This window comes from Felis catus, chromosome X (genome assembly GCF_018350175.1).
Source record: "Felis catus isolate Fca126 chromosome X, F.catus_Fca126_mat1.0, whole genome shotgun sequence".
In the NCBI taxonomy this organism is placed as follows: Eukaryota; Metazoa; Chordata; class Mammalia; order Carnivora; family Felidae; genus Felis; species Felis catus.
Genome location: NC_058386.1, coordinates 20,076,278 through 20,103,841, shown reverse-complemented (window position 1 = coordinate 20,103,841; position 27,564 = coordinate 20,076,278). Strand labels below are relative to the sequence as shown.

Genomic DNA, 27,564 nt, shown 5'->3' with positions numbered 1-27,564 from the left:
AGCCGAAGTCAGATGCTCAACGGACGGAGCCACCCAGGAGCTCCTGCACTTTTTTCTTAAGAGTGCAAGAAACATGAATGAAAACTGACCATGTACTTGGCTATAAAGTCAGTAAGTTTCCCAGAATTGGTATCAAATTATGTTCTCTGATTACAGGGCAATTAGGTTAAAAATAAGTAACAGAAAGATAACCAAAAGTAAAAAGATTGTATGAACATGTTCACTCTAGTGTTAATCACCAACAACAGTGAAAAATTAGAATCACTGAAATATCCAATGATATGGGTATGGTTAAGTACATTATGCCACATCAACCCAATGGGCTACCACGTGGCCATTAAAAATTATTTTTTAAATGCACTATGTTTAGATATAATATTAAGTAAAAATTTTAAATCTGTAAGTTACTTATGATTACCACCATGTGAACATATGTGTATATTTATTTTTTAAGTTATTCATTTATTTTGAGAAAGAGAGAGAGAGTGAGAGAGAGAGAGTCCCAAGCAGGCTCCTCACCACCAGCACAGAGCCCTATGTGTAGCTCGAACCCACAAACTGTGAGATCATGACCTGAGGTGAAACCAAGAGTCACACACTTAATCTACTGAGCCACCCAGGTGCCCCCAAATATGTGTGTATTTAGATTAGAAAGATAAAAGCAAATGAAAACAGTTGTTATAGTGATGAGATCATGTGTAATTCTACCTTTAAAAAGATTTTCTGTGATGTGGTTACACTGTTTAATGTGAGTTAAGATAATCAATAGAAGACATGATCTCTGTCTGGCAGCTGATGCTACTTATGCCTTAATATCCATTATCCTTTTCTTTCATAACAATAGAATTTTAGTTGGGTACATATCTGCCCCAAACAAGTGTACATTTCCCAGTCTCCCTTGTAGCGAGGCATTGCAGTGGGACAAAGTCAGAGCCAATGAAATATGAGAAGTGGGTGCCCTGAAATGTAAAGACTCTGTCCTTCCTTTGTCTTCTTCTTTCATCTTGTTATCTCAAATCTTCCTTAGTTTTGTTGTTACACATACTATGGATAGACTGAACCGGATATACATTTGATTGAATGAGGGACTGCCTCCCAATTTAATGAATGACAGTACATACGACTCATGAGGACAAATACGTGTTTTCTATTCAACCAGTGTCCAGTACAAGGTCTGAAAACAAGGGGATTGTCCATCCTAATTTTGGATATCAAATGATAATATATTATAGTGAGGAGTACATGTTTATATTAAATATATTCTAGTGGGAATCATATGCATTTACTCCAATATTCCTTATCATTTAAGAGAACGTTTTAACAGGGGTACCTGGATGGCTTAGTCCGTTAGGCGTCCGACTCTTGATTTTGGCTCAGATCATGATCTTACGGTTTGTGATTTCGAGCCCCACATCAGGCTTTGTGCCGACAGCACGGAGCCTGCTTGGTATTCTCTCTCTCTGCCGATCCTCATCTCGTGCTCTCTCTCAAAATAAATAAATGAACATTTAAAAAAAGAGAGAGAGAATGTTTATGGGGCACCTGGGTGGTTCATTCCATTAAGCATCTGACTTCAGCTTGGGTCATGATCTCGCAGTTTGTGAGTTCGAGCTCCCCGTCGGGCTCTGTGCTGACAGTTCGGAGCCTGGAGCCTGCTTTGGATTCTGTGTCTCCCTCTCTCTCTGTCCCTCCCACACTCATGCTCTGTCTCTGTCTCTGTCTCAAGAATAAACATTTAAAAAATTTTTTAAAAAGAGAGGATGTTTTAAAAGCAAATGAGATCCATTTATAGGCTGCTTTGCCTGAGTTAAATCAGCAGTCGATCTTCACATTTTAAATTGTAAACCAAATAAAAAATTGTATTTTTATAGTTCAATAAAGAATACACTTTGTTTAATTATCATAGCTGCTGGTAAGGTTTGATATAATCCAATAGCCTAGATCACAAGAAGTATCAATAATTTATACTATGTCAGGAATAAAATTATCAATTCAAAAGGAAATTGATGAATATTCCTCAAAACAATTTTAATATTTGAAAAATATTCACATACAAGTTGAAAGCATGCACAACTTTCTGCCCCAGGTCCTTAGGATCCTGGATAATGATTAGGTATGCTATGTCATGCCTACTGTAGCAAAAAATTCATTATTATTTTTATTATAATTTCGAATAGGTCTATCACAAGGTGCTCTGTGAAGACAACATGCCAGTTTAAAAAAAAAAAGGAACTGGAAGCTGACTCAAGAGCAACCTTTTCTTCTGTGAATTCTGATATTTATGCTAAGCATGACCTGTTCAGATGCTTTTCAAAAATGAAGGAAAATCAAAATTGAATAAAAATTCCAGGGACTAATTTGCACATCATTTCTTGACTCAAACTGTATACAGCTAGTTCGAGGGCATCTACTAGAAATAATTTATTCAGATTAAAATTTTGTCAGTAAAAAATATTTGTACTTCTAGTAATACAAAAAGGGCTTAAGAATCGGTCACACATTTATTTGGTTAAGAGAGCATCCTGAGGGCTTGTGGACATTTCATTGTCCTTTAATACTCATATTAGCAAGACAAGCACATTGTTAAATGATTTGGGTTTCTATCAGTTAGCTGTGCATTAATATGATGGAGAACTATTAATACACAAGCCTTGACACCAGGCAAATAATTCCTTTTCTTCTTTTTTCAATTCCTCATCTGACATGGGTTCAACTTTCATGATGTCAGAAGATGGGGAGGAGAAGATGACTGTCTTTTTTTGCTTTGTACGTGATGTATCTGTCTGTGGTTCCTAGGTAGAATTATAAATAAAAGACGGAAAAAAACTGGTTTTTACTACTTTGTTTTTATAGTGACTGTTTATACTTAGCCTCATCGTAAAAAACTTAGAGCAGATTCTTTAAGAATTACAAAGTAACACATCAATACGTGCTGGTTGTCAATATTCCTACAATGTAGGAATATACTGAGGGCGACTTTACACCTACCGCTTTTGTAAGTTTAGATAGAAATGGATTTTGTTTTGACAAAATCACCATTAGCATCGTGCTGAATTGACAGCGTCAACGTACAGAGACGACAGTTTTTCATTGCTGCTGTTGTCGTTCACCACCTCATACTGATGCGGAGCCCAAACAGCCAATATTTATCAGGTTAGCTCTATTGTGGAAGAATTTTTAAAACATGGGGCACCAAGAGGAACATAGCTTTAGACTATCTAAGTAGATACCAAAGGCATTTCAACCTTCACCTTGGAGATAAGGAAAATTCTACTTATAGAAGTAGAATTACTTACAGTTTGAATAGTGTACAAAACAATGAATTCAGTACAAGTTCAACTTACAGTCCCCACAGAAGCATTTTTTTCTTTAGCCATCTTGTAAGCTTTTTTCATTTTTTCAACTTTCATTTGAGCTTGCTTAGATCGACGACCCAGATGTTGAATTTGACTCTGCTGTTGGTAGGGCCCATACAAAGGTTGGATAGTTGGAAAGGATGAAGGGCTTCTAGAAAAGATTTGTATTATAGACAGAAAAAAATGCACAAAATAACATTTAAATGTAAAGCAAGTTCCCTATTTTTTTAAAGCATCTTCCAGCAAATGTATCATAGACCTCAGTTTTTGGAGCAGTACTACATGTAATTTTTTAGGCCAAAGTTATCATTTCTGCTTAAATTCCACAGCACAGTTCCTTATCTGTCACCTATGAAGGTGTATATATGAGGACGTGGACCACAATGACGGTGAAAATGATAAAACATGGTATCAATCTAAAATCCGTTTTCCTGGAAAATACCATGTAGTAGCCACTTGAATCTTTTTTAACATACCATATACTAACACCAAAAAACGGGTAAATTTCATAATGGCCGAAAACAAGCTGTTTTTATCAGTGCTGGGATCAGATACAGGTGGTGCCACGCCCTACGCCTTACCACTGCAAAGCACATAGGCCCAGCTTCCAACTGACAGCATTGGCCTCACTCAGCCCGAGGGCTTGCTTGCGAAAACAGGAGCCTATGTGTGGAGAAAGTGCCCGAGAATTACTACCTCACCTCCTAAGCAGTCCTTAGCCAATGACTGCTGCACATTGGCGTATACATATCCCAGCTCCCTTGCCCCCGCAGGATAAGTTGAGTCACGTGTTCTACAATGGCTTGGACATTCCCGGGAGGGATTAAACTCCACTTACCCGCAGAGATAACCTGTTTGCTGACACACACTGTTTCGGCAGCCTGCCCCTCCCTGTTTCCCTTCCATGGATGGTTCTGGGGATCACCTCCCAGATAAACTACTCATACTCAAATCTTTGATCTCCCAGGAGATCCCAAACTAATACTGCATTCATAGAAACCTGTAAGAAAATACTTTTACCTCTTTAATTGATTTAGAATTTGGCTACTTAATTTGGCTCTTCCAGTGACTCATCTTAGACAATCAATGGCAAGGGTTCAAATAGCAAGGAGCCGACGGTTATACATGGTGGCAGAGAAAATTACATCATTTATTTGGCCTTGGTGGTAATAGGGTTAAGTTCTATATTCAGTGCTTATACGGATGAGTTAGAGAAAGTCTATTTCATGATGACAGACTGCCCCCTACACCAGGCCATCTGTCTGGCAAATGTATACCCTTGATCATAAAATATATGGGCTAAATTATATTATTGGGGCAGCACCACTCATCTCTAGCCCTGAAAAAATCCAGCGCATTTGCCTGATGCTGGGTCACCAGTGTCTTCTTCATGTACTAACCGAGTATTTTTTTCCTTTCAAGTATGACTCTGTGGAAATTGACTACCAATACATCCTCTTCAATCTGATTACCTCTTTCTTTTTCTCAAGAAAGAAAGCTCTTCATTTGTAAATAAGATGGGCTAGGTGAAACTTGTAATGGAAAGAAAAAAGGAATATAATGAGAGCAGTCGTATTCTGTCCATACTGTTTCAGATCATAATACAGTCTATTTTGCTACAACATGAGTTTTTATAATGTGAATTGGCTCACATGTTATTGCTAAAGAAGGGAATAATGTCACTGTAATTTATATGCAATTTGTCCTCAGCAAGGAGAGCCGGGATAGCAAGACGAGAATTATAACCTTTGGCAGAAAAGGAAAGAAGGTCCTCAGCCCTGTGTGCCACAGGCAACGGGAGCCCTTTTGGCTGTATTTATGAAAACGAGAATTAGCACCTGCATCTAGGGCTCTCTCCCCAGAGTGGCACCCCTCAGCCCACGATCCACCCTTATGGCGCTCCACCATACTCCCCACCTTGAGGGGGTTTCGGTTATTGGCAGGTTGCCCGGCCTCTCGTGTCCGCTTACAAGGCAACCACACTAGCCCAGGGCCACACTTCCATCTGCGCTAGCACCGTGCCCACTACCTGCTCTCATTAAAGAGATGCCAGAATTTCCACTCGATCGTTCTACATGTTTTATATTTTCTGTGCTGGCCTCCAGCCATCCTGAGCTGCCTGTCTGCTGGTGCAAGTTATCTCCCCAGGTTCCAATTGTCCTTTTTGTTAGTGTTCTGTTTACAAAGATGCAGAAGTTTAGAGCAATCTGCCCCAACCCTGTTTTTCCCATATGCCCTATTATTATCTTTCATGAGCTATTTGGCAGAAAGTGAACATTTTCAGAAATGCCCCTAGTATCGCAACCCAGGTAAAATGTCACTTTTACCTAACTTCAGAAACAATCCGTAGCTGGTGCTTACGCATCTCTTCCGTTTGTGGCTTCTGTAACAGATACTTCATTTCTTTTTGTAGACGGTGTGAGATTATTCCAGACTCTGCATAATGAACTATGTCATATATTATCATCGTCCTGGGGATGTTTTTGAGGTTTAATTTTCGCCAGTAGTTATTTCTGCCACCATAGGATGCAGGAGTCTCATCCAGAAGACTGGAGTACTATATGGAAACAACAGGTAAGAATGATTGGTTGTGGGTACTCTAGAATGTTTTTAGACACATTTCTCAAGGTTCATGTGTCCAATGTCACTTCATCAAAAAGCATTCCCTGATCCCATCTCTGAACTTTATCAGCAACGTTTTTCTATGGCTTCTTACCGACTACTTGATGTTTTAGTTATCTGTGTACTTAGCTCCCCACCAGAAGTGTGCAGGGTCCTTGTCACGCAGTATCATGTACGCAGTACCACACTCACTAAATCTTTATTTAATGCATAAACATTTTAATGGCAAATATATGATCTGCATACCTGGTGGTACTTGTTCCTAACATGCTTAGGTTGAGAGGACATTTGCATAAGCCTTTTCAGAAATAATGAGTTCATCTCTGGTACTAAGGGGTGAATTTCACTATTTTCATTCATAGTATTCGTAGAAATCCCACTGCTATTTATTTTTTGAATTTAAAATATCAAATTAGGAAGGTTAAAATTCAAATATATATAATCAATTCAACCTTATAAAATGTTCATTTAAGAAATAAAAATAGGGGAGATGCTCTAGCCACTGCCCTTACCACGGCAGCCATGATCTCCCTAACGGACACCCAGAACGTTGGAATGGGATTAACAAGATTTGGAGTGTTTTTGGAATGTGTTTTGGAGTGTTTTGGAACAAGATTTTGGAGTGTTCTTTGGAATGATCCTTTTTTTTTTTTTAATTTTTTTTTAATGTTTATTTATTTTTGAGAGAGACAGAGACAGAATGAGAGTGGGTTAGGGGCAGAGAGAGAGGGAGACACAGAAGCAGAAGCAGGCTCCAGGCTCTGAGCTGTCAGCACGGAGCCCGACGTGGGGCTTGAACTCATAGACCTCGAGATCATGACCTGAGCCGAAGTCAGACGCCCAACCGACTGAGCCACCCAGGCGCCCCATGATTCTCTTTTTTGACAAAGCACTACTGGCTATTGGAAATGGGCTTCTTTCCTGTGGTCACTGGCTTTATTAGAAGAGTGCCAGTCCTTGGATCCCTTTTGAATTTACCTGGAATTAGATCATTTGTAGATAAAGTTGGTAGCAACAATATGGTATAACAACAAGTGAACTGAAGACTCATTTAAAATATTGTATTATTTATAAATCCTTTGAGGAATATTCAGCACAAAATGAAATGACATGAAATAGCTTGTAATGTTCTTTACAGAAGTTTAAAACGTACAGTCTACAAAGTACCAATAGCAGTTAACAAAGAAGAACTGAGAACAGGCTTCTAATCAAGTGATCTGAGAAGTCAGCAAGCAAACTAAAGGAGATGAAATCTATGTTACAATACTTATTGAAACTCTTGAAGGTGATTTTTATTGTTTATCCACAATGTGTGAAACACAGCCGTCCTTGGAGAACTGCAGTGCCTGTTTCTTTCCTTTTTATTTTGAGGGTGCAGGAACACGCATAGGCATTTGCTTTTTAGAAATATCCACTGGAATGGCAAAAATATTTCTAGTTGCACTGTGTCTCTGAAAGTGATGCATGAGTTAGCTTGGATTATGTCATTTTAATGTATTAAACCCAAGAAAAACCTAGTTTTGATGGATGAATCACCTTTTTTTTATATATAAACGTATGGCTAAAATAAAACATTGGTGGTTCTTCTGATTCCTAATATTTTAAAGCCAGATGAAAATCTGAACTAGATATTCACTGTTGGAATACACAAAGGTCATTTATTCTTCATAAACAAACACTCAGAACTACTCATGTGTCTTGAGAGTCTGACCTGATTATCTGTATCCTACATTATATGTAAGCATCTAACAAAAAGAGTTCTTGACCATGAAGTAGTCTGTTACATTGAATAGTCTTTTATTTAAGATACTAAATGATGCAAACCTAATGGATTTTTCCATGTCATGGTGTTTTTCTTTCTTTCTTTCTTTCTTTCTTTCTTTCTTTCTTTCTTTCTTTCTTTCTTTCTTTCTTTCTTTCTATTTTAGCAGTGGTTTTACTATTTTGCTTTTCATAAATCAAATAACTATTGGTAATGTTTACTTTAAGATGTAATATGTTAAAAGGTTAAACTTATAGGTATTTGTTAAGGGCTTTTCATGTAAGGCCGAGTTTTCCTTTATTTTTAGCCTTTTCATAACATAAAAATCAATACACATGATGAATGCTTCATAAGATGCTTTGTCTTGAGTTCATGGAGAAAATATCTGAATTCACATGCTAAAGTTAGTTTACAGTAATTAAATGGGCTATAGTTTCTTAAAAACATGACACTAAAAAAATGTGTTGTTTTTTCTACTATTGATGCTTGACTGGCAGTAAGAAACAGTAGTTGTTTCTTAGTAGTTTTCCAAGCTGGCAACTTTTCTGGTAGATGTAAGAACACATTTCAACAGCCATAGTACTATTTGTTTTACCACTAATGACTGCACTATTTACCTTTTTTTTTTTAACAGTTGCAAAGCTTTTTAATGCACAAAATTATAATTTAAATCTGTGATTTTTATTTACAAACATGTCTACAAAATATATCATAGATTGCATTATTTTTGTATGCACAATGCACAAAGAACTCCCATTTTTGCTTGTCAAAAGAAGGAAAGACTTGGTCCACAGTTTAATAGTTCAGTCTTGTGGATTACTGTCTTTTGGTACTGGCATTTGACTTATGACATAATCAGTGAAACTAGATGATATTGACAAAATGAGACTCCTACCTCAATAGTTCATGGAATAATAAAAGACCTAGTGTTGTGTCTAATGTTCTTCAAAAAAGTAATATCCTCATTTGGAGAGTGTCAGATATATACATATTTTGGGGATCGACTTATACAAGTTGCCCTGTAGGACTCTTCTACATATTTTTGACTGATCCATATTATTTTCAGTGGCTAGATAATTCTACCTTTTTAGAACAAGAACAGTATCTGTTAATGTAATGAACATTTGTATTATTTAGCTCCTTTGTAGACATGAATTTCTACCAAAATGTTCTTTGCACCGTAACAGATAACTTTTTCAAAATCTTATTTCATAAGCATTATTAGAAGTTGTGTAAAGGATTTGATAATTTCCCAGTCCTTAGTAAGATTGAGGGGCTGGAGCAGTTTTCAGTTTTCAAAGAGCCAACAGTTAATCTCAAATTTGAGTTTGGGACTGCTTGGCAGCGCTATTTCTTATTCAGAACCACTGATGAGGCTCTATTTTTAAACATATTAGTCTTCTGACAGAAATCACTGTACATTGTATTGTTTCTTCCTTTCCAAAATGAGCCTTCTTTGTGACAAAAATGTACTTTGATTATTGCTATACAGATGGAGGAAAAGGTCTAATACTACCTAGCCTTAAGTGTACCTGGCACTGTTCAAATGTATTTTCTGTAACACAAACATTCTTGCAATGTTTTTCTTTTCCCCTTATAAATTGTAATTCCTGGAATACTGCTGCTTTAAAAAGTCTCAGAGTCATTTTATATGATCTAACAATGGAATATTGTAAATACACTAGTCTTACCTCTCAATAAAAGGGTACTTTTCTGTCAAAGAAAGAAAGAAAGAAAGAAAGAAAGAAAAAGAAAGAAAGAAAGGAAAATAGGGCCAGGGGAGCCCACGTGGCTCAGTCGGTTAGGTGTCCAACTTTGGCAAAAGTCATGATCTCGCGGTTCGTGGGTTCGAGCCCCGCATCAGACTCTCTGCTGTCAGTGGAGCCTGCTTCAGATCCTCTGTCCCCCTCTCTCTCTGTCCCTCCCCAACTTGTGTACCCACAGTCTTCTCAAAAATAAATTTAAAACTTAAAAAAAAACTTTAAACAAAAAATAAATAAGTAAATAAATGGAATAGGGCCAGAGGATCTACAATGCTGGGAAATAGAATATCAGCTAGGCATTTAGGGTATCTCTCTCTCTCTCTCTCTCTCTCTCTCTCTCTCTCACACACACACACACACACACACACACACACACACACACGTCTTTCTTTTGATTATTTAGGCAGGTACAAATTTTAATTACTACCATTTGATTGAATAAGCCCAGTCCTCCAACAACACTTTCAATTTCAGTTTCCATAGTGTAAGTTAGTAATTGTATAAAATGCAAACTTTGCTGAGAGCTCTTCAGTCCATAGGTCACTACATAAACAACAGATGTGTGTAGTGATTAGTGACAAATCAGGTCGCTTCTTCCAAAATGTGTCACTGATTGGTCACCGAGGATCTGTTTTGTTCAGTTCACACAGAGACAGCAAAGTATGTAGTTGTATCACCTCTTTGTCTCCCGGTGATAAACTCATGTGACATTTACCAAAAAATATATATATAATAAAACAAAAATAAAAGATAATCAAAAGAACAGGCCAACAGAGAAACACAAAGTGATAATGTTGGAAATGTAAATGGAGTTCTACAAGAAATAGGTGACCAAGGGGATACTGACATTGCCGTCATTCAAGAGCTTGTGGCTGGGCAGCTAGAGGAACTTGGTGAAGGTGAATTTACCAGCATAAATGAGGAAAGCGGTTGTGACAACAAGGATGAAGCTGGCCCAGAGGAAGTGACGCTGACAAAAAAGATACTTCACATTACAAGAACTCTGAGATTTCACAACATTTAAAGCGTAGGGGTGCCCGGGTGGCTCAGTCGGTTAGGCGTCCGACTTCACCTCAGGTCATGATCTCATGGTTCATGGGTTCGTGCCCCATGCCGGGCTCTGTGCTGACAGCTCAGAGCCTGGAGCCTGCTTCAGATTCTGTGTCTCCCTCTCTCTCTGCCCTTCCCCCATTCACGCTCTGTCTCTCTGTGTCTCTCAAAAATGAATAAATGTTAAAAAAATTTTTTTAACGTCCAAAGGACAGGGGCACCTGGGTGGCTCAGTCGGTTGAGCGTCTGACTCTTGATTGCAGCTCAGGTCGTGATCGAGCCCCACGCCAGGTTCTGCGCTAACAGTGTGGAGCCTGCTTGGGATTCTCTCTCTCTACCCCTACCCCGCTCTCTCTCTCTTTCTCAAAATAAAGAAACAAACATAAAAATTTTTAAAAATAAAGTGCAAAGGATAAAATGTTGGTAGGTAATCTAAACTTAGGAAGGAGTAGGACAATTCACCAAGGCATAGAAAAGATGCTCACTACGTATTGTAAGTTACACGAGAAGAAGAGGCAAGTGCAGTTGAAACCACTCCTGATAAACTGTTTTTTAAAGCTTTATTGGGATTCACATCCCATACAATTCACCTATTTAAAGTATATAATGTAATGGTATTTAGTATATTTACAGTTTATATGTTTTTTACAAAGAAATGAAACACTCTTGATCCTCAATGTTCCTAATGTTTAAAATTATAGGGTGATAAATGTTTTGCTTTTTTTCCATTTTCCTATATAACAGATAGCAAGAGACTTTTTAATGTTTTGATAAGATTTAAAAAAAATTTTTTAATGTTTATTTTTGAGAGAGAGAGAGAGAGAGAGCAACAGCAGGGGAGGGGCAGAGAGAGAGGGAGACACAGAATCTGAAGCAGGCTCCAGGCTCCGAGCTGTCAACAGAGCCTGACGAGGGGCTCAAACCCACATACTGTGAGATCATGACCTGAGCCGAAGTCAGACGCTTAACCAACTGAGCCACCCGGGTGGCCCATTAACAAGATTTTTTTTAAAGGCATGGCACAATCATGATTTTTCCCATTGATTATTAAATTTGCTTTGCACAGTTTCAGCTTGCACGATCTTTTTTTTTTTAAAGATTTTATTATTAAGAAATTTCTACACCCGATGTGGGGCTCCAACATACAACCCTGAGATTAAGAGTTGCATGCTCCACCAACCAACCAGCCAGGCACCCGTGCATGGTCATTTTTAGGGCCCCGCACTACCGTGTGAAGTGAGCACTGTTTTACTTGCTGAGAGTGGAGCAGTAAAATGGGTAGACACCTCAGAACCATCAATGACCTGCTCTAAACTTAGCTATGTGACCTTGGGCAGGTTTTTAAAAATCTTGTTAAACTCCATGTTTCTCATCTGTTAAAGGGTCACATAATTCACAAGTTTGAAGATTGAAGGAGATAATAGGCAAATGAAGAGCTAAAAACAGTGCTGTGTCCATAAAGGGCTCAATAAATGTCAGCAATCATCATGTCTCTCTCTCCCAATATGTCTATCTGGGGACTTCTTTCTATGACACCAATCCTTGGCTTAGCCACAGTCTGCAAGTACGTGACCCATGTCCTTAGCAAAGACAGTCGGCATCCCCAAGCGCTACTTATTTCCCGGTTCAATTCTCTCATTTTCCAGGTTAAGGCTCTAAAGGAAAGAAAACACAACTGGGAGTCTCTAAGGCACGGCAGTAATTTCATGTGTCACACTGACACAAGTGAGTGAATAGTTATTATTATGAGCCAGAATTTTGGGATCCCTTGTTTCTTTAGGACTTGTAAAATGGCGGTAATAATAGTACCTACCTCTTAGGATTGTTATGAGAACAAAAGGAGTTGGTATTACAGTAGCGTTTGCTATTATTATTACTTAGGTATGTAGTTTACGTTCACTGATTTAGCACTGCTGTCCAACCTGTTATGCAAACCAGAAACTGAGGAGCCGTGCCGGACACCTTCCCTTAGCTTGCCTCCCTGTCACCAAGGCTCCACTCATTTTATTCTCTAACTATCTCTTGTGTCTCTAGCCTCATGGCCCTCAACCAAGAGACCACCATCTCTCCTGAAGTACAGCAGAAGCATCCAAACTAAGAGAAAGCTCTTGCTGTCTGTCCTCAAATCCATCCTCTACACTGCAGCCACATGGGTCTCTTCACTTACTAGATTAGATTACCTCATTTCTTAACACACCGTACCAGCTTCTAGTTGGACACAGGATGAAAGAAAAGAAAAACACCTCACTATGGTCCAAAGGCCTGCCTGAAGCTCTCTTACCAGCCCTCCGGGCCACCGACATGCCAAACCCTCTGCTCTCTCTTCTCCAGCCCCACAGACCTGCTTTCAGGCCCTGCGTTTCTTCCTGCCACAGAGTCTCTGCCTGGGGCGCAGCACCTGCTCAGCCCCAGACTGAGGCTGTGACACATTGTTGATTGCCTGCCCGTCAAGCATTTCCCACTTCTCCCTTGCCTCCAGAGCCCTGTTTTTTTTTTTTTTCCAAGTATGGAACAGTAATATGTTCCAGGAAGGAGGGCCCCAGCATATGAACCATGATTGTTCTAAGTCAATCATGGAAAACGGTCCCACGTCCCTTTATCAGTGATTAGTTTAGGGGGAGCATGTGATCCAGTTCTGACCAAAGGAACCCGAGGGGAAGTCTGCTGGGGGCTTCTGGCAAAGATTTTTCTTCTTGAGATAAAAAGGAGAATTACGCTTAGGAGTCCCCTCGTTCCTGCCTTTGAAGGAGGTTGAGAACGTGATAGGCATCTTGTTACCATGTGAAGGAAGAGAAGAGCACTGGAATGAGCTGACCCAGAGCCCTGACGTCCTGGGGCTGCTGCATTAGCTAGCCCAGGACCCACCTACCTGTGCACTCTGGACATGGGACAATAAACGTCCTTTGTTGTCTAAGCCTCTTGTGGCTGGGAACATTCTGTTACTAGAAGCACACAGCATCCAAACAATAATCGGACCCTTCATTACCAGGCCAAATCTCCATCTTGCACTATTTTAGCACCATGTATTTGAGTTTTTGACTTTTTTACTGAGATAAAATTCACGTAATCTAAAATTCACCATTTTAACCATTTTAAAGTATACAATTCAGTCTAAATAAACATTGTATCACTACTATCTAACCACAAAACATTTCCATCACCCCCAAAAGAAAGGCCACATTCAGTAGCTATCACTCCCCAAATGTAAAAAGCCAAATATTACACGATTCCATTAACAGAAACTACCCAGAATAGGTAAAGCAGAGACAGGGAGACAGAAAGTAGATCCGTGGTTGATAAGGGCTGGAATGATGGAAGAATGGGGAGTGACAGCTTAATAGATACGAACTTTCCCTTGGGGTGACAAAAAGGTTCTGGAACTAGATGGGGGTGGTGTTTGCACAACATCATGAATGCACTTAATGCTAGTGAATTGTACCATTTAAAATGGTAAATTTTGGGGGTGCCTGGGTGGCTCAGTTGGTTAAGCATTCAGCTCTTGATTTTGGCTCAGGTCATGATATCACAGTTTGTGAGTTCAAGCCCCACGTCGGGCTCTGCAACGACAGTGTGGAACCTGCTTGCAATTCTCTCTCTCTCCCTCTCTCCCTGCCCCAACCGCCCTCGCTCGCTCACACGTGCTCGCTCTCTCTTTCAAAATAAATCAACAATAAAATGATAAAATGGTAAATTTTACATTGTGTGTATCGTGTTACAGTGAAAAACATGTATGATCCTTTCTTCTTGGAGTACAAGGCCAGAGGCTTTTTTTAATTGTTGTTTCTAATATCTAAATCTCAATTCCTTACTTGCATGTAATCTTGCAGGGTGACAATATCAATTTCATCAGTTATTTTGAACTTCTGGAAAAAACGTTCCTCTTCCATAACTTGATGACAAAATCTCCTTTTCCCCATTATTTTGCAAGCATCGGCCACTGCCTATAAAGAGAATAGAAAATAGACTTTTAAAACAGTAGTATAATAGCAGTAATTACCAGTGCACGATTCACATGTTGTTTCTGACAAACACATCAAATGTTGTTCCTTCCTTCTGGCAGCTTGCTGGTCAATAAAAATACTGTATTTACAAAGAAAAGACTGTATAGGAATTTTTAAACCACTTAAAATTTGTTTCCATAACCATGTCTACATAGTTTTAAAATGTAGGTGGAGCAGTAATGAGTTTACAATTCTCAGAGAAACATGGTTTTTTTTTTTTAATCTGTTTTCCCCCCTCAAAAAAACCCCATTCTTTTCCCTTAACAAAACAAAACAAAACAAAACAAAACAAATCTCTAACGTCACTCATGCTGTCAGGGCAAAGAAAACGTCCTTGGTTGTTACATAGGTCGCCCTGGGAACTGCTCTGAAATGTGTCACCGGGTGCCTCTCTTTCATGTGTTAGCTAATCCCTCACCCCCAAATGGAAACAGGGACGTTTCAGATTGCTTAGACTTCCCTCTGTTTCACACTTCATTCTCAGGGGCCAGAGAGTAGCAAAGCAGTTTTTTTTCGGTCCGAAGTGTCAGCATTTTATACTCAAGGAAAGCACCTGAGAGGGCAGAGGTACAGGAATGACAGTAAGTGCGGAGGACCAGATCCCATCCGGCCCTATTTGCACCGTAGCCTTCCACATACACCCATCCTTTGCTAAGCGCTATACATAGACTGTGAGTAGAGACTTAAGTAGTCCCCACCCTTGTTCCCACCCCCCATAAGTATGTGCTGACTCTTCTAACACATATTTATATTACATATCTGTGCTTCTGGCCACAAAGCATATGCTTATGAGAAGGGAGACTGGTGTAGATGAAAATCCAAATATCTTTAGATTCCAGATTAGTCTCTCTTTTCCTTTGTATCTCAGAATGTGTATTTGTGAAAGCATGGGAACTCCGTGTTATAAGGCTGATAGGAGGCTAGCTGAGACGAGATCGAAATTTGGAATCTCTGTTCTTTTTTACTTAACATACAATGTAACAATGAGCCTGAATGTATTTCCCATTTCAATTTTCACTTTTGTTATTAAGAATATTGCTTTTTAAGGTTTTCTAATTCCAAAGCTTAAAACACAGACACGTATGGAAAAGGAAAGAATATTCAAATGGTTGTAGTTTTATTCCTAATGCGCTACCTGCAAGGGACAGAAACAGCTTATGTGATGGAACCTTCCTTTAGGCAGATCATCTTTGTTTTCCATTTCATTAGTTTCTTTATACACTATGCCTCCAAAGAGAAGGCAGTACTGGCACGTATCTCCATTATGCTTTCTTGCAATTAATTTCCTGTGGGTTCTCATTAACCATCCTCACAACGATACTAGAGGTAAAAGCAAATAAATTGTACAGTGAACAAGTCTGAAAGCCATATAATTTCTGCTCTGAGGATTTCTTTAGATATAACTATATTTTACTTTAGCTCAAGTTACTTGGTAAGGGTATTTCTTGTCAGTTCTTCCCCACTCTACTCCACTCAGCCACCACCCACAATCCCTCCCAGCCCTGGTTTCCTTATTTGCACAGCGCCTCAGCTGTGTGGCTCAGCTGTGTCGGGCCCAGCCCAGTATCCAGCCAAAAAAACCCTATGCCTGGCAGCACAGGGCAGGCTCGCTGCCCACTTGCGACAGGGGTTTGAAAAAAGTTTGCCCTCCGACGGCCAGGATGTTCTTTCTCAGGCATCTGCCGCGTAAGGCCAGATTCGGGAAAGTACTTCTGGGTAGGAAGGGATGGGAGAGAAGAGCCCAGACCCAGGTGAAGGGGAAGGGCGGAAACTGGGCAAGAAGCCCAGGACAGCAGCCAATCAGACTAGAATTCAAGAGGCAGGTTCCATTCTTAGTGGGTGACTCAAAAGGCCCAAGAGGGGCATCTCTAAATGTGACACCTCCCCTGATACCTGGCATCACTGTGGCTCAGAAGCCCCCACAGCCCTGCCGCTGGCCCAGATCCACACCTGCGCTTGTCAAGTTACTCTGCTATCTGAAGTCACTTCCCCGCCCGCCTGGAAATTGACACTCTCGAAACTAGCAAAAAGCTGGCATCCCTGCACAGGAACCGTGTTTCTGGTTTGGAGCAGTACAGTGATATACAGGCTCAGAATTAATAAAACCACCACAACCGCTGGTGTTGTTTCAACCTCAAAGTGCGCACAGGGCAGCGGACAGACTGAGAGTATGCAAGCCTCAGCTCTGCCCCTGACAAGCCCCTCCAAGTTCCAGCTTCCTTGCAGTCAGAATGGGAGTAACATGCACCTCACCAGAGTTATCAGGGGGCCGTGGAAGAGAACACATTTAGCAGGCCTCCTGACTCAAGATTGGTTAAGAACGCAGGCTCTGGAGTCAGGATTACTGGGTCTTGATAACGGTTCCTTCGCTTTCTAGATGTGGGCCCTTTGGCAAGTTACTTAGTCTTTTAAAACGGAGGATGACAACAGGCTGTACATTCTAGAGTTTATGAGAATGCAATGATAATGCACACGAAATGTTTAACATAGTACTTGATAGTGCTCAATAAGGGCAGCTAATACTAATAATAATGTCTTTCCTTTTTACCTAAATGCCCAATCCTCAAAAAGAACAGGGATCTTCAGTTGAAACTAATGGTTGCTGGATATTAATGTGTGAGAACAGGCAATTACTCAGAGGCATTCCAGGCCATGGTGTGTGCAGCGGGCAACTTTAGTGCTTGTCAAACTCCATTGTACGTAGGGTCATCTGGGGGGGGGGGGGTCTTGTTAAAATCCAGGTGTTGATTCAGTGGGTCTGGGGTGGGGGCTGACATTCTGCATTGCTAATAAGCTCCAGGGGATGCCAGTGCTGCGGGTCTGTAGATCACACTCTGAGTAGCAAGGCTTTAGAATATTCTAAATATAGTTGGGAGGATGAACTATAGTGACAACCCTCTGAAAATAAGCATTGCTCTGAAAATAGATCATCGAAGTAGGTAACTGAAATGAGATCTCTTTTTGGTACACGTGGCTATCTGATTGTTCTAGCACCATTTGAACTGACTTGGCACCTTTGATGAAAATCAATTGATCATCTATGAGCGGGTGTATTTCTGAATTCTCTATCCTATCTCATTGATCTATGTGTCTCTTTATACCATCACGACACTGTCAGGATCATTTTAGCTTTTTAAATCTTGAAATCAGCTAATGTAAATCTTTGTCCTTCTCTAAAGTGGTTTAGGTTATTCTACATCCTTTCACTTGTTTTTATGTGTGTGTGTGTGTGTGTGTGAATACGTGAGAAATATCATCGGGAAATGGTAAGGAAATGAAACTAGAAATGGAAATAACAACTAAGGAAAAGCCAGAACAATAACAAAACCCTGTGAAACTCCCCTTCTTCATAAGTGAACTTAGATTGCACGTCTGAACTAAAACTGACTTGTTTATTTCATATTAAGAAGTAAGTGGGGGCACCTGGCTGGCTGAGTTGGTAGAGCATGTGACTCTTGATCTTGGGGTCGTGGGTTCGAACCCCATGTTGGGTATAGAGATTACTCCAAAATAAAATCTTAAGGGGCACCTGGGTGGCTCAGTCATTTGAGTATCTGACTTGGGCTCAGGTCATGATCTCACGGTGAGTGAGTTCGAGCCCTGCATCAGGCTCTGTGCTGAGAGCTCAGAGCCCAGAGCCTGCTTTGGATTCTGTGTCTCCCTCTCTCTCTGCCCCTCCCCCGCTCTCTCCCTCTCTCTCAAAAATAAACAAACATTTAAAAAATAATAATAAAATAAAATCTTTAAAACAAGAGAAAGTGAACTTAGAAAAGTTGGATCAGTTTGATAAACACACAATTTCTACATTCAAAGGACCTGAGTAGACTTATAGTGAGAAAAATTCTACTTCTACAGGTTTTCTATCAACCATGTATCCAAGTGTTAGCAGAGTTTGTTACAAAGTTGAACTAAAGGGAAAAAGGAATTCTAAACTCTTCCCTTGTGTTCTGATCATTTAAATCCCCTTAGAATATTTAGTGAAAAACTCAAACTAAATAGTGCTATCACATTTTTATAATAAGATCAAAAATTTTTTAAAATATATTTGTGTGAGGGGCGCCTGGGTGGCGCAGTCGGTTAAGCGTCCAACTTCAGCCAGGTCAGGATCTCGCGGTCCGTGAGTTCGAGCCCCGCGTCAGGCTCTGGGCTGATGGCTCAGAGCCTGGAGCCTGTTTCTGATTCTGTGTCTCCCTCTCTCTCTGCCCCTCCCCTGCTCATGCTCTGTCTCTCTCTGTCCCAAAAATAAATAAACGTTGAAAAAAAAATAAAAATAAAAAAATAAAATATATTTGTGTGAGTATTTTTTATGGAACAAAAGAAGGAGACACAGTAAACTATTAACAGTGATCACCCCAGGAAAGTGAAAGTCACAGCACAGAGAGAAAAGGCATGAGGTGGTTTTCTTTTTAAAAAAATCTCTGTGCTATTTCCTTTTTTTCCCAACAGTTACTTTGTAGTTTAAATAAAAACTGAATTTATTATACAGCATTTTAATGAGTTTTAATATACACACAGTGCTTTCCAGTCACGACCTCTACGTTTTTCATTTGCTCCAGCTTGTGGACAGTAGGAGCCACCAGGGGCAGATCCAAGAGAATTTCAGTTCCTGGAAAAGTCTCATTATGTAACCTCTAAAAACCAAGAATTGATGATATTTTATAGGAACAACGACAAGCTCATTCTGTACATAAATGTAACACGACTTAATTCCTCAAGATGTAGGATAAATATCAACTTTTGCATTTGAAGTTATTCTATATAAATGAACAAATATTGTTTCCGGAACACCATATTCCATATGAAAACACACAGTCCATTTGATACATTCTGAAACTGAATTAAATTTTCTCTGATATTGCCTGAGAACACAGAGAAAAGCAGTCTCTTTTTATTTTCTAATATTCTTCAGAGAATAAATGCCGTACATCCTGAATCTGATCAGAAACTCCCAGGGGCACCTGGGTGGCTCAGTTGGTTGAGCGTCTGACTCTTGATTTCGGCTCAGGTCATGATCTCACAGTTTGTGGGTTTGAGGCCCGCATACGGCTCTATGTTGACAGTGCAGAGCCTGCTTGGGATTCTCTCCCTCCCTCGCTGCCCCCCCTTCCTCAAAATAAATGCATAAATATATTAAAAAAAAAAAAAAGAAAACTCCCAGGCTGTATGGTCTTCTATCCTGAACACATTCCATTACTGATGATTTCAGATGGACCATACTTTTCATGTAAATGATTTCCAGAAGGCTACAGGAAAATAACCTTTGATGTACGGTTTATAAAAGGCTAAGTATAAGAATGCACATGTTTTTCTCAATCATTGTCGTGTATAAAGGCCAAAGGAGCAAAACCTACACTGTAGATCCTTGTTATTAAAAGTAGGGTCCGTGGGCCAGCAGTAGTGGCAGCACCTAGGAACTGGTTAGAAATGCAGAATCACACATCCTGTCCCAGAGCTAATGAATCAGAAATTACATTTTTTAAGTTTATTTATTTATTTGGGGGGGAGAGAAGAAGTGGGGGAGAGGTGGAGAACGAAGGGGACAGGGGACTCAAAGCAGGCTCTGTGCTGACAGCAGAGAGCCTGATGTGGGGCTCAAACTCACAAACTGTGAGATCATGACCTGAGCTGAAGTCAGACGCTTAACCAACTGAACCACCCAGGCACCTCAGAAACTACATTTTAACAAGATTCTCAGATGATTCCTATGCTGTAGATAGAATTACTGTATATATACTGGTATATATACCCAGAACTCAGGGCATTGCAGGGCTCGAACCCATGAACCGTGAGATCATGACCTGAGCTGAAGTCAGACGCTTAAGTGACTGAGCCATGTAGGCGCCCCCAAAATTTTAATACAAAGAAAAGTGATGAGTATTTTTAGAGCCTTATATAAGGAATTCATTCCAAATATTTTTTAGCTGATAAACAGAGACACTCTTGAAACATAATGCTTAAAAAAATATTACCCGCCTGCTGGGCTGTTTAATGGTGAAATAACAGTCTGTACATTTCAAGTGCAATTTAGATACTACATAGATGTTAAGAAGCTAAAGCAACATAAAATGGACATTGTGAAAGAAACATCACCTCACTCGATGGCTTTAAGAATTTTTTTCCACTGAAATAGTTGTAACCATGTCCTTCGGTATGAAGAAAAATTTTAAATACGATGACAGGTGGAAATGTTTCACCACTAAATCTGAAATAAAGACCCAAAATTAGTCATCTGGCATCAGGCTTGGGGCTGAGTTACTTCTCCTCCGTAACAGGTAACAAAATGGATTACAGAGGTGAAAGAGTCACACTTTGGTGTGTGGGCTCACAACTATTCTCATTCGTGTGTCAGATTGGACACATCATGGAAAAGGAGCCACTCTCAAGGCAACTTGTGGCCCAAGAGTCATGTCTCTGTTTCTCCACATAATAAATGAAAATAAGAACAACACATTTACTCTGTAATTATACCCTGAGAACTTATGAGGACTTAAGAAAATAAATTTCTAAGTTTTCTTCATTTTAACTAAGTGCTTCTTGAAATAAATCAGTATAGAAATATTACCTGAATCTAACTTTACACTTCATGCTAGGATCTTTCACAAGCTCAGCCTCTAAGGGGCTCACTTCCTTCAGTATTTGATGTGTCACACGAAGTTCCTGAAATAGATGATGATGCTATCAATGGAAAATGGTACCCTGCCCAGACGTAATTTACTGAAAATAACAGAGGTGGCATGGTGAAGTGAACAGTACACCAGACTTGATGTTCTAAAGACCCAGGTTCTAGTCTTGGCTCCTCCGTTTATTACCCGTGTAGCCTTGAGTCAGTTACTTCATCCTTTTAGCCTCCAAGTTTGAGTAGGTGTCCCTCCTTGAGATCCCAGGCACTGTTCTTTCCCTCTGACAACACTTTTCACAATGTACTCTAATTAACTATAAACTAATCTGTGTCTTCCACTAGACTGTAAGGGGCATGAAGGTATGGGATACTGTCTTTTTACTCTATCATGTGTTCTTAGCATTTAATACAGTCCTTGGAATACAGCAGGTGGTTAACAAATATTTGATATTGAATGAATCATTGTAAAATGAGGAAAATAACTGTAATGTCACTAGCTTTTAAGCACCTTTTATATACCACATGCTTTGTTAACGCCTTATATACATAACCTCATTTAATCTTTACACCTCAGCAATATTATTCAAACATTATTGTTCTCAGCTTTCCAATGAGCAGGCTGAAACTCTGGGGGTGTCTGTAATTTATTCAAAGGCACGCGGGTAATAAATGGACAAGCCAGGATGCAAACATAGATCTCTTTGACTCTAAAGCCCCCACCCCCTGCCCCCATATGACCCGGCCAACCTTTATGCCTATGACAATCACATAAAAAAGTACACCAAAGGCCTTTTATAATGACAAATCATTATTAATGTAAGGTAGGATCTTGAAGTGTCAGGACAACAGATTTTTTAAAAAAAAGAATTAATTTCCTTTTTTCTGTTACCCTAAGCATGTAAAGTTATACCAAAACCAGTATTATGATAATTAAATGCCAGTGCCATACATGAAGACAGTGAACGGGTAATGGACCTGAACCGGCACCCACTTACCTGAGTGGGTTTTCCCTGAGGTATTCTGCTTACTGGCATCAGAAATGGGTCTGTGGCTCAGATGGTGAAGAAGTGTGCAAGCTGCTCAGAGCTGCTAAAACTCCCTTAATGTGACTATCACTACTTACAGACTACTGTAATCAGGGGTGATATGCTTAGAATACTTGGTACTGTTTGAAGGAAAGCTTAATACTCCACTGGCGTTGCCAGAGTTGTTCTTTTGGAGAGTGGAGGTGGGGCATGCCCACCTTTGGGGTGTTTTTGCTTTTGCTTTCGTTTCTGTTTTGCACTTAAATAGGACCATATTACTCACACTGCCCTGCACTTGCCTTTTTTCACTAATGAGCTATCTTAGCTGCCTTTGTTTGTATTGCAGAATCACATGCGAGGCTGCGAGGTTTAACGCTACGAAAGCACCAAGGCTTATTTAATTAGCATCCCATAGGTGAACACTCTATGGTTTACTTTCTCTGCTGTTACAAACAATACTGCGATGAAACTGTACATGTGTTGTAGAATGCATTCCTAGAAGTGAGATTGCTGGCTGGAAGGTAAGGGCACTTTTAATTCAGAGATTTTTCTTGTTGATGATCACTGGCCCACATCTTCAAATAAGAAATCGAAATTTTTAAAAGATCTTATTTTGGTTTCAGAAAAGGAAATAATAGGCACGTCATTTACAAATAAATCCAGAAATATTCATTTAGGGCAATCCTAGAACCGCATGCGTTATTATTAGGTTCAAATAGGACATCAAAAAAAGGTTACATGTTCTATCTTTACTTCACACACCTTTTAGCTTGTAAGTAATTAAATCTTCCAGAGAAAACAAAAAGCAAAATACATACTGCTGCACGAATCGTGTGCTTTAGGAGTTGAAATATTGTTTGGTCCATATGAGATAGCCAAGCTCTCTGTATCCTTTGGGCTGAAATATCTTTATTAGTTCTGAGAGGGAACAAAAAGAGGTTAAGATGAGTGAAGTAGTTTCCATTTTCCTAAAATCTTGGGGAACTCAGAATTTCTGCTTCTTCCCCCTGTACCATCCCATCCCCCACCCTAAGACTGACCTATGAGGAACATTTCGATGTGGTAATTGGAACTGGTCATTTGCAGAATCTAGTCAGAATGAGGATATAAAATATTTGAGAATATTTCCCTTGAGATCAAAAAAAAAGTCCCAGCTAAAACTGTATCAGCAAAAGTATATATATTATAAATAAAAACGTGTGAAGGGACAAATCTGCTTTCTTGAAACATCCGTGACCTAAAATGATTCCATTACAGTTAGTTCTTTAAAACACTGTCCGACTAGTCCAAGTCAATGAAAATAGCATGCAGAATACTCAAAGTTACGGTAGGTCCAATTTTCTTCTGGGAACAGACAACCATGCCCCAAAAAGAGAAACTCCCTTCTTTGATCTTTGCTTGAACCAGGCTCACCCCGTCAAGTCAGGTAAAAGAATTATTTTACTTTTGATCATGTGTCAGCACTAGCGAATTGTAGGGACCACCCTTTCCCAACCTCCACCCCCCCATCCCATCATTACCCCTCACAAGGCTTCCTGTAAAGAGAAGTAAGTACTCTTTTTTTTTTTTAACGTTTATTTATTTTTGAGACAGAGAGAGACAGAGCATGAACGGGGGAGGGTCAGAGAGAGGGAGACACAGAATCTGAAACAGGCTCCAGGCTCTGAGCTGTCAGCACAGAGCCCGACGCGGGGCTTGAACTCACGAACCGCGAGATCATGACCCGAGCCGAAGTCAGCCGGTTAACCGACTGAGCCACCCAGGCGCCCCAAGTAAGTACTCTTATATAAAGTCACCATTAGCTGGCGAATGCAGACTATAAGACGCAGAGTTGAAAAGGCCTGGAGTATGGAAACAAAGCTTTAAATCCTAGCTGATGCCATTCATTAGCTAGTTAACCTTATGCAAATCACTTACCTTCTCCCAGTGGCTGCTTCCTCACTTATAAAATGTAATAATAAGACTGCTTCACAGTTGTCAGGATCAAAGAAATGTGTGTTAGCATGCTTTGCAAATTATGAAATACCACAATTATTATAATTACTATTCAATTCAAAAGTAATTTTAAAACAGACAAAAAAAACTCCTCTAATTTATAAAACAAGAAGTGTTTGATGTTAGCTGGGTAAATACCGTATGGAAACTGACCCGTGGTGGAAAATGATAAAGGGCGAAAGACAGCTACTTACTGTTGTACTGCCGTTCCCTTTACAGTATTTGACAAATGCACTTTGTGGTCTTTTCCTGAGCATGGCTTATCTGGTTTCAGAACATCAGTAACTGATGCCTTTGAGAAGCACTTCCAGTGCTTCATTTTCCTGACGAAGTACTCTGAAAGTACACAGATTCGGCATTTGAGGTCATAATCTATATTATTGCACTGTTTGGACAAAACTGAACTGCCATATGGTTGTTGGGCTAATAACAGAACCCTTTACAAAGGAAGGCAACATGGATCTTAATGTTGCTTACAGTTTGCATGCTTTATGTACTAAAAATATTCTGAGGTATATGGAAAAGACAAGTGGATCTATCCATAGCCTTCTAACTGGCCTTCAGTCTCCAGTCTGTGTGTCCTTCTGGGTTCCTCCACACTGCAGCTGAGTTAATCCCGTAGAGCAATAATCTAGCCTTCTCACTCCCTAACTTAAAATCTTTCAGGGACACTTCATTTCCTCCACACTGAAGTCCGCACTCCTTAGAACGGTGTTCCAGACTTTTCTGTCTAGTGTCCAATCTCTCAAACATCAAAATACCAACTTTCATCAGCATTCCTCTCTAGACTGTGAGAACAAGAACTTGTCCCCAAAATTAGTCAATGTTTTACACACCTGTACCACTGATCATGCCATTTCCTCTCCCTGCAGTGACGTCTCCACCACCAGCAAACATCAACTCAGGCTCCAAGACGCCAGCTAATTGATGCCTCTTCTCTGAAGTTTTCCACCCTCTCTTTTTCATACAACTGCTCACCCTGTCTCCAAGGTCCCATAATACCATACACGTTTTTCTTTTACAGTACTTCTCATATTGCATCATAATTTGTTTTCTTGGCGGTCACCCCAATAAGCTTGTTGAGGGCCGGAGGCATCTTGCTAACTATGGAATCTTCTGTGCCTACCGAGAGTGCAGGGTTTTTACATGCTTGCCCGAGAACTTTCTGTCCTGGTTTTATCATGAAATAGCAGTGAGACTTTGGGCAAGTTCCTTAACCTCTCCGTAGCTGAACTCCCTCCATGGTAAAGTGAGAGGGTGTATACTAAATGATTCTACCTTTGGTTTTCCATCCTTTGACACATTACTCCAATTTGAATGCAGTTCCGAAATTCGAAGTCACTGCTTAGTCTCTTCTACTAAAGCAGGGACTCTTTATCCTTTCTTCTGGTGCCATGGACCTGTATGGACAGACTCTTTTTTTTTTTTTTTTTTTTTTTTTGTAGAGAGAGAGACAGAGCATGAGTTGGGGAGAGGGGCAGAGGGAGAGAGAGAGAATTTCAAGCAGGCTCCATCCCATGACTCTGACATCATGACCTGAGTCAAAATCAAGAGTCAGATGCTTAACTGACTGTGCCAACCAGTCGCCCCTGGACAGACTCCTTCTAAGAATTATGTTATTTTTTTTAAGTTTATTTGTTTTGAGAGAGAGAGAGTGTGTGTGCACACGTGGAGGAGGAGCAGAAAGAGAGAGAGAGAGAGAGAGAGAGAGAGAGAGAGAGAGAGAATCCCTAGCAGTCTCCGTGCGTGGGGCTCGAACTCACGAGCCATGAAATTATGACCTGAGCTGAAATCAAGAGTCAGTTGCTTAACTGACTAAGCCACCCAGGCACCCCTAAGAATTATGTTTTATAAATTCATAACATAAAACACGTACGATCACAAAGGACTCCACAATTATATTGAAATCACTGTGAAAACATTTTCAAAATCAAAACTATAGGAATTTGTCCTCTTTATGCATTAAATGAGAGTTCTCAAAACTACTGTACTCGTCAAGAGGTAATGAGCAGAAATGCTATGTCAAGATGTCTGCTACGACTGTACCATTATATGAAAATATCTGTGCTTTCTACTGGGGAGAAAGTCGCCAGGACTGCTGATACTACTGTGCTTTACTGCCTACACTATAATTGAAAGAAATGCTAAAGTTCAGCTACAGATGAGTGAAAATAAAGTTGTAATTTTTTCCCCATCTAAGTTCATACACCCCCTGAATTAAGAACTCTTACCCTAATTTATCACTATACTTCACACTTTTATATACACGTGACATTCCATTACTGATACAGAGCCTTCAGAGTCTTTTCAATATTTGTCCTTGGGGATATGGATGGGGATGGCTTGGAATATACAAATGTCTGGATCAAGAGAAAATCAGCCCATAACATCTGGGAGTTGGCCTGACACTCACAGCTGGGCTTTGGTGTTACCCTGGCTTCCTAACAACACCCAAACCAGAGCAAAGCTTCCTTCAATTCGCTCCCACATGACTCAACCAAAGCCCAAATCTTATTATACATCTTTCTAGCACCCCCTTAGTGAGATGCCCCGTTGTGCCAAGTTGTGAGTTTTCCTTGCAGCAATCAGAGATATACTCAACTTGTACAACTACAAGTGGTTGAACACTTGTCTTTGGTCTTGGGCTGGAAGGCAGCGACATGCCACCACACAAACCACAAAAATCTTCCAGATGCCTGCCTGGATGAATTTACACTTTCTATGGGGTGAGGAAGCATAATACAGATTGAAATATGAAACCCTCATTATGAGACACTATAACAATTATTTAGGCGAGATCACAGGTTTTAAAGGCAGACTACCTAGGTTTGGATCCCGGGTTCCCGCTTTTTCAGTGTGGCCTTGTACAAATTACTTCTCTGTGCCTCGGTTTCCTAATCTACTAAACTGGGACTAATAATCATACTCATCTACCTGGGTTGTTGGAAAGATTAGATGAATATGTGTAAGGAGCTTAGATTAGAGCTGAGCACATAGTAAACACTACGGTAGTTTCTGCTATTCTTGTTAATAAGTATTCTCATTATTACCTATTTCTCGTAGTATGAAGGGACATGTGATTCCCAGGGACGGGTATACGCTTAAGTATTTTAAAGGGAAAAAAGTCAGGGCCTTTCGAGAGTAAAGGACATGGCAAATTATATTAAATTTAAAACCTTAGGAACTTCCACCCCACGGTAAAAAAAAAAAAAAAAAAATCTGAAAACCTTTTGTGAGATAAATCCAGGCCCCAGAGGTCGGCGACTTCCGGCCACGAGACTTTCGAAGCAGCTCGATACCCGTCGAGCGCCCCCGCCCGGCGTCCTCGGAGCAGAGGATTCCCAGCCCAAGTCGCTGGGCGCCCAATCGCG

General features: G+C 40.1%; 1 protein-coding gene across 2 annotated transcripts; it reads right to left on the bottom strand.

Moving 5' to 3' along the window:
• Window positions 1-1,680: 1,680 nt before the first annotated feature.
• CXHXorf58 (chromosome X CXorf58 homolog) lies at window positions 1,681-27,564 on the bottom strand. 2 transcript variants are annotated; one of them, XM_023249000.2, is made up of 9 exons: window positions 27,421-27,564; window positions 24,388-24,529; window positions 23,017-23,116; window positions 21,117-21,211; window positions 20,645-20,756; window positions 14,363-14,494; window positions 5,684-5,913; window positions 3,345-3,507; window positions 1,681-2,792 (listed from the first exon to the last, which is right to left on the bottom strand). In XM_023249000.2, the coding sequence occupies exons 2-9, from the start codon at window positions 24,510-24,512 to the stop codon at window positions 2,619-2,621; spliced, it is 1,131 nt and encodes a 376-aa protein (XP_023104768.2). In that variant the 5' UTR covers window positions 24,513-24,529; window positions 27,421-27,564; the 3' UTR covers window positions 1,681-2,618. The 2 variants fall into 2 exon arrangements, with proteins under 2 accessions (XP_023104768.2, XP_044906703.1); XM_045050768.1 differs by lacking the exon at window positions 27,421-27,564 and adding an exon at window positions 25,472-25,609.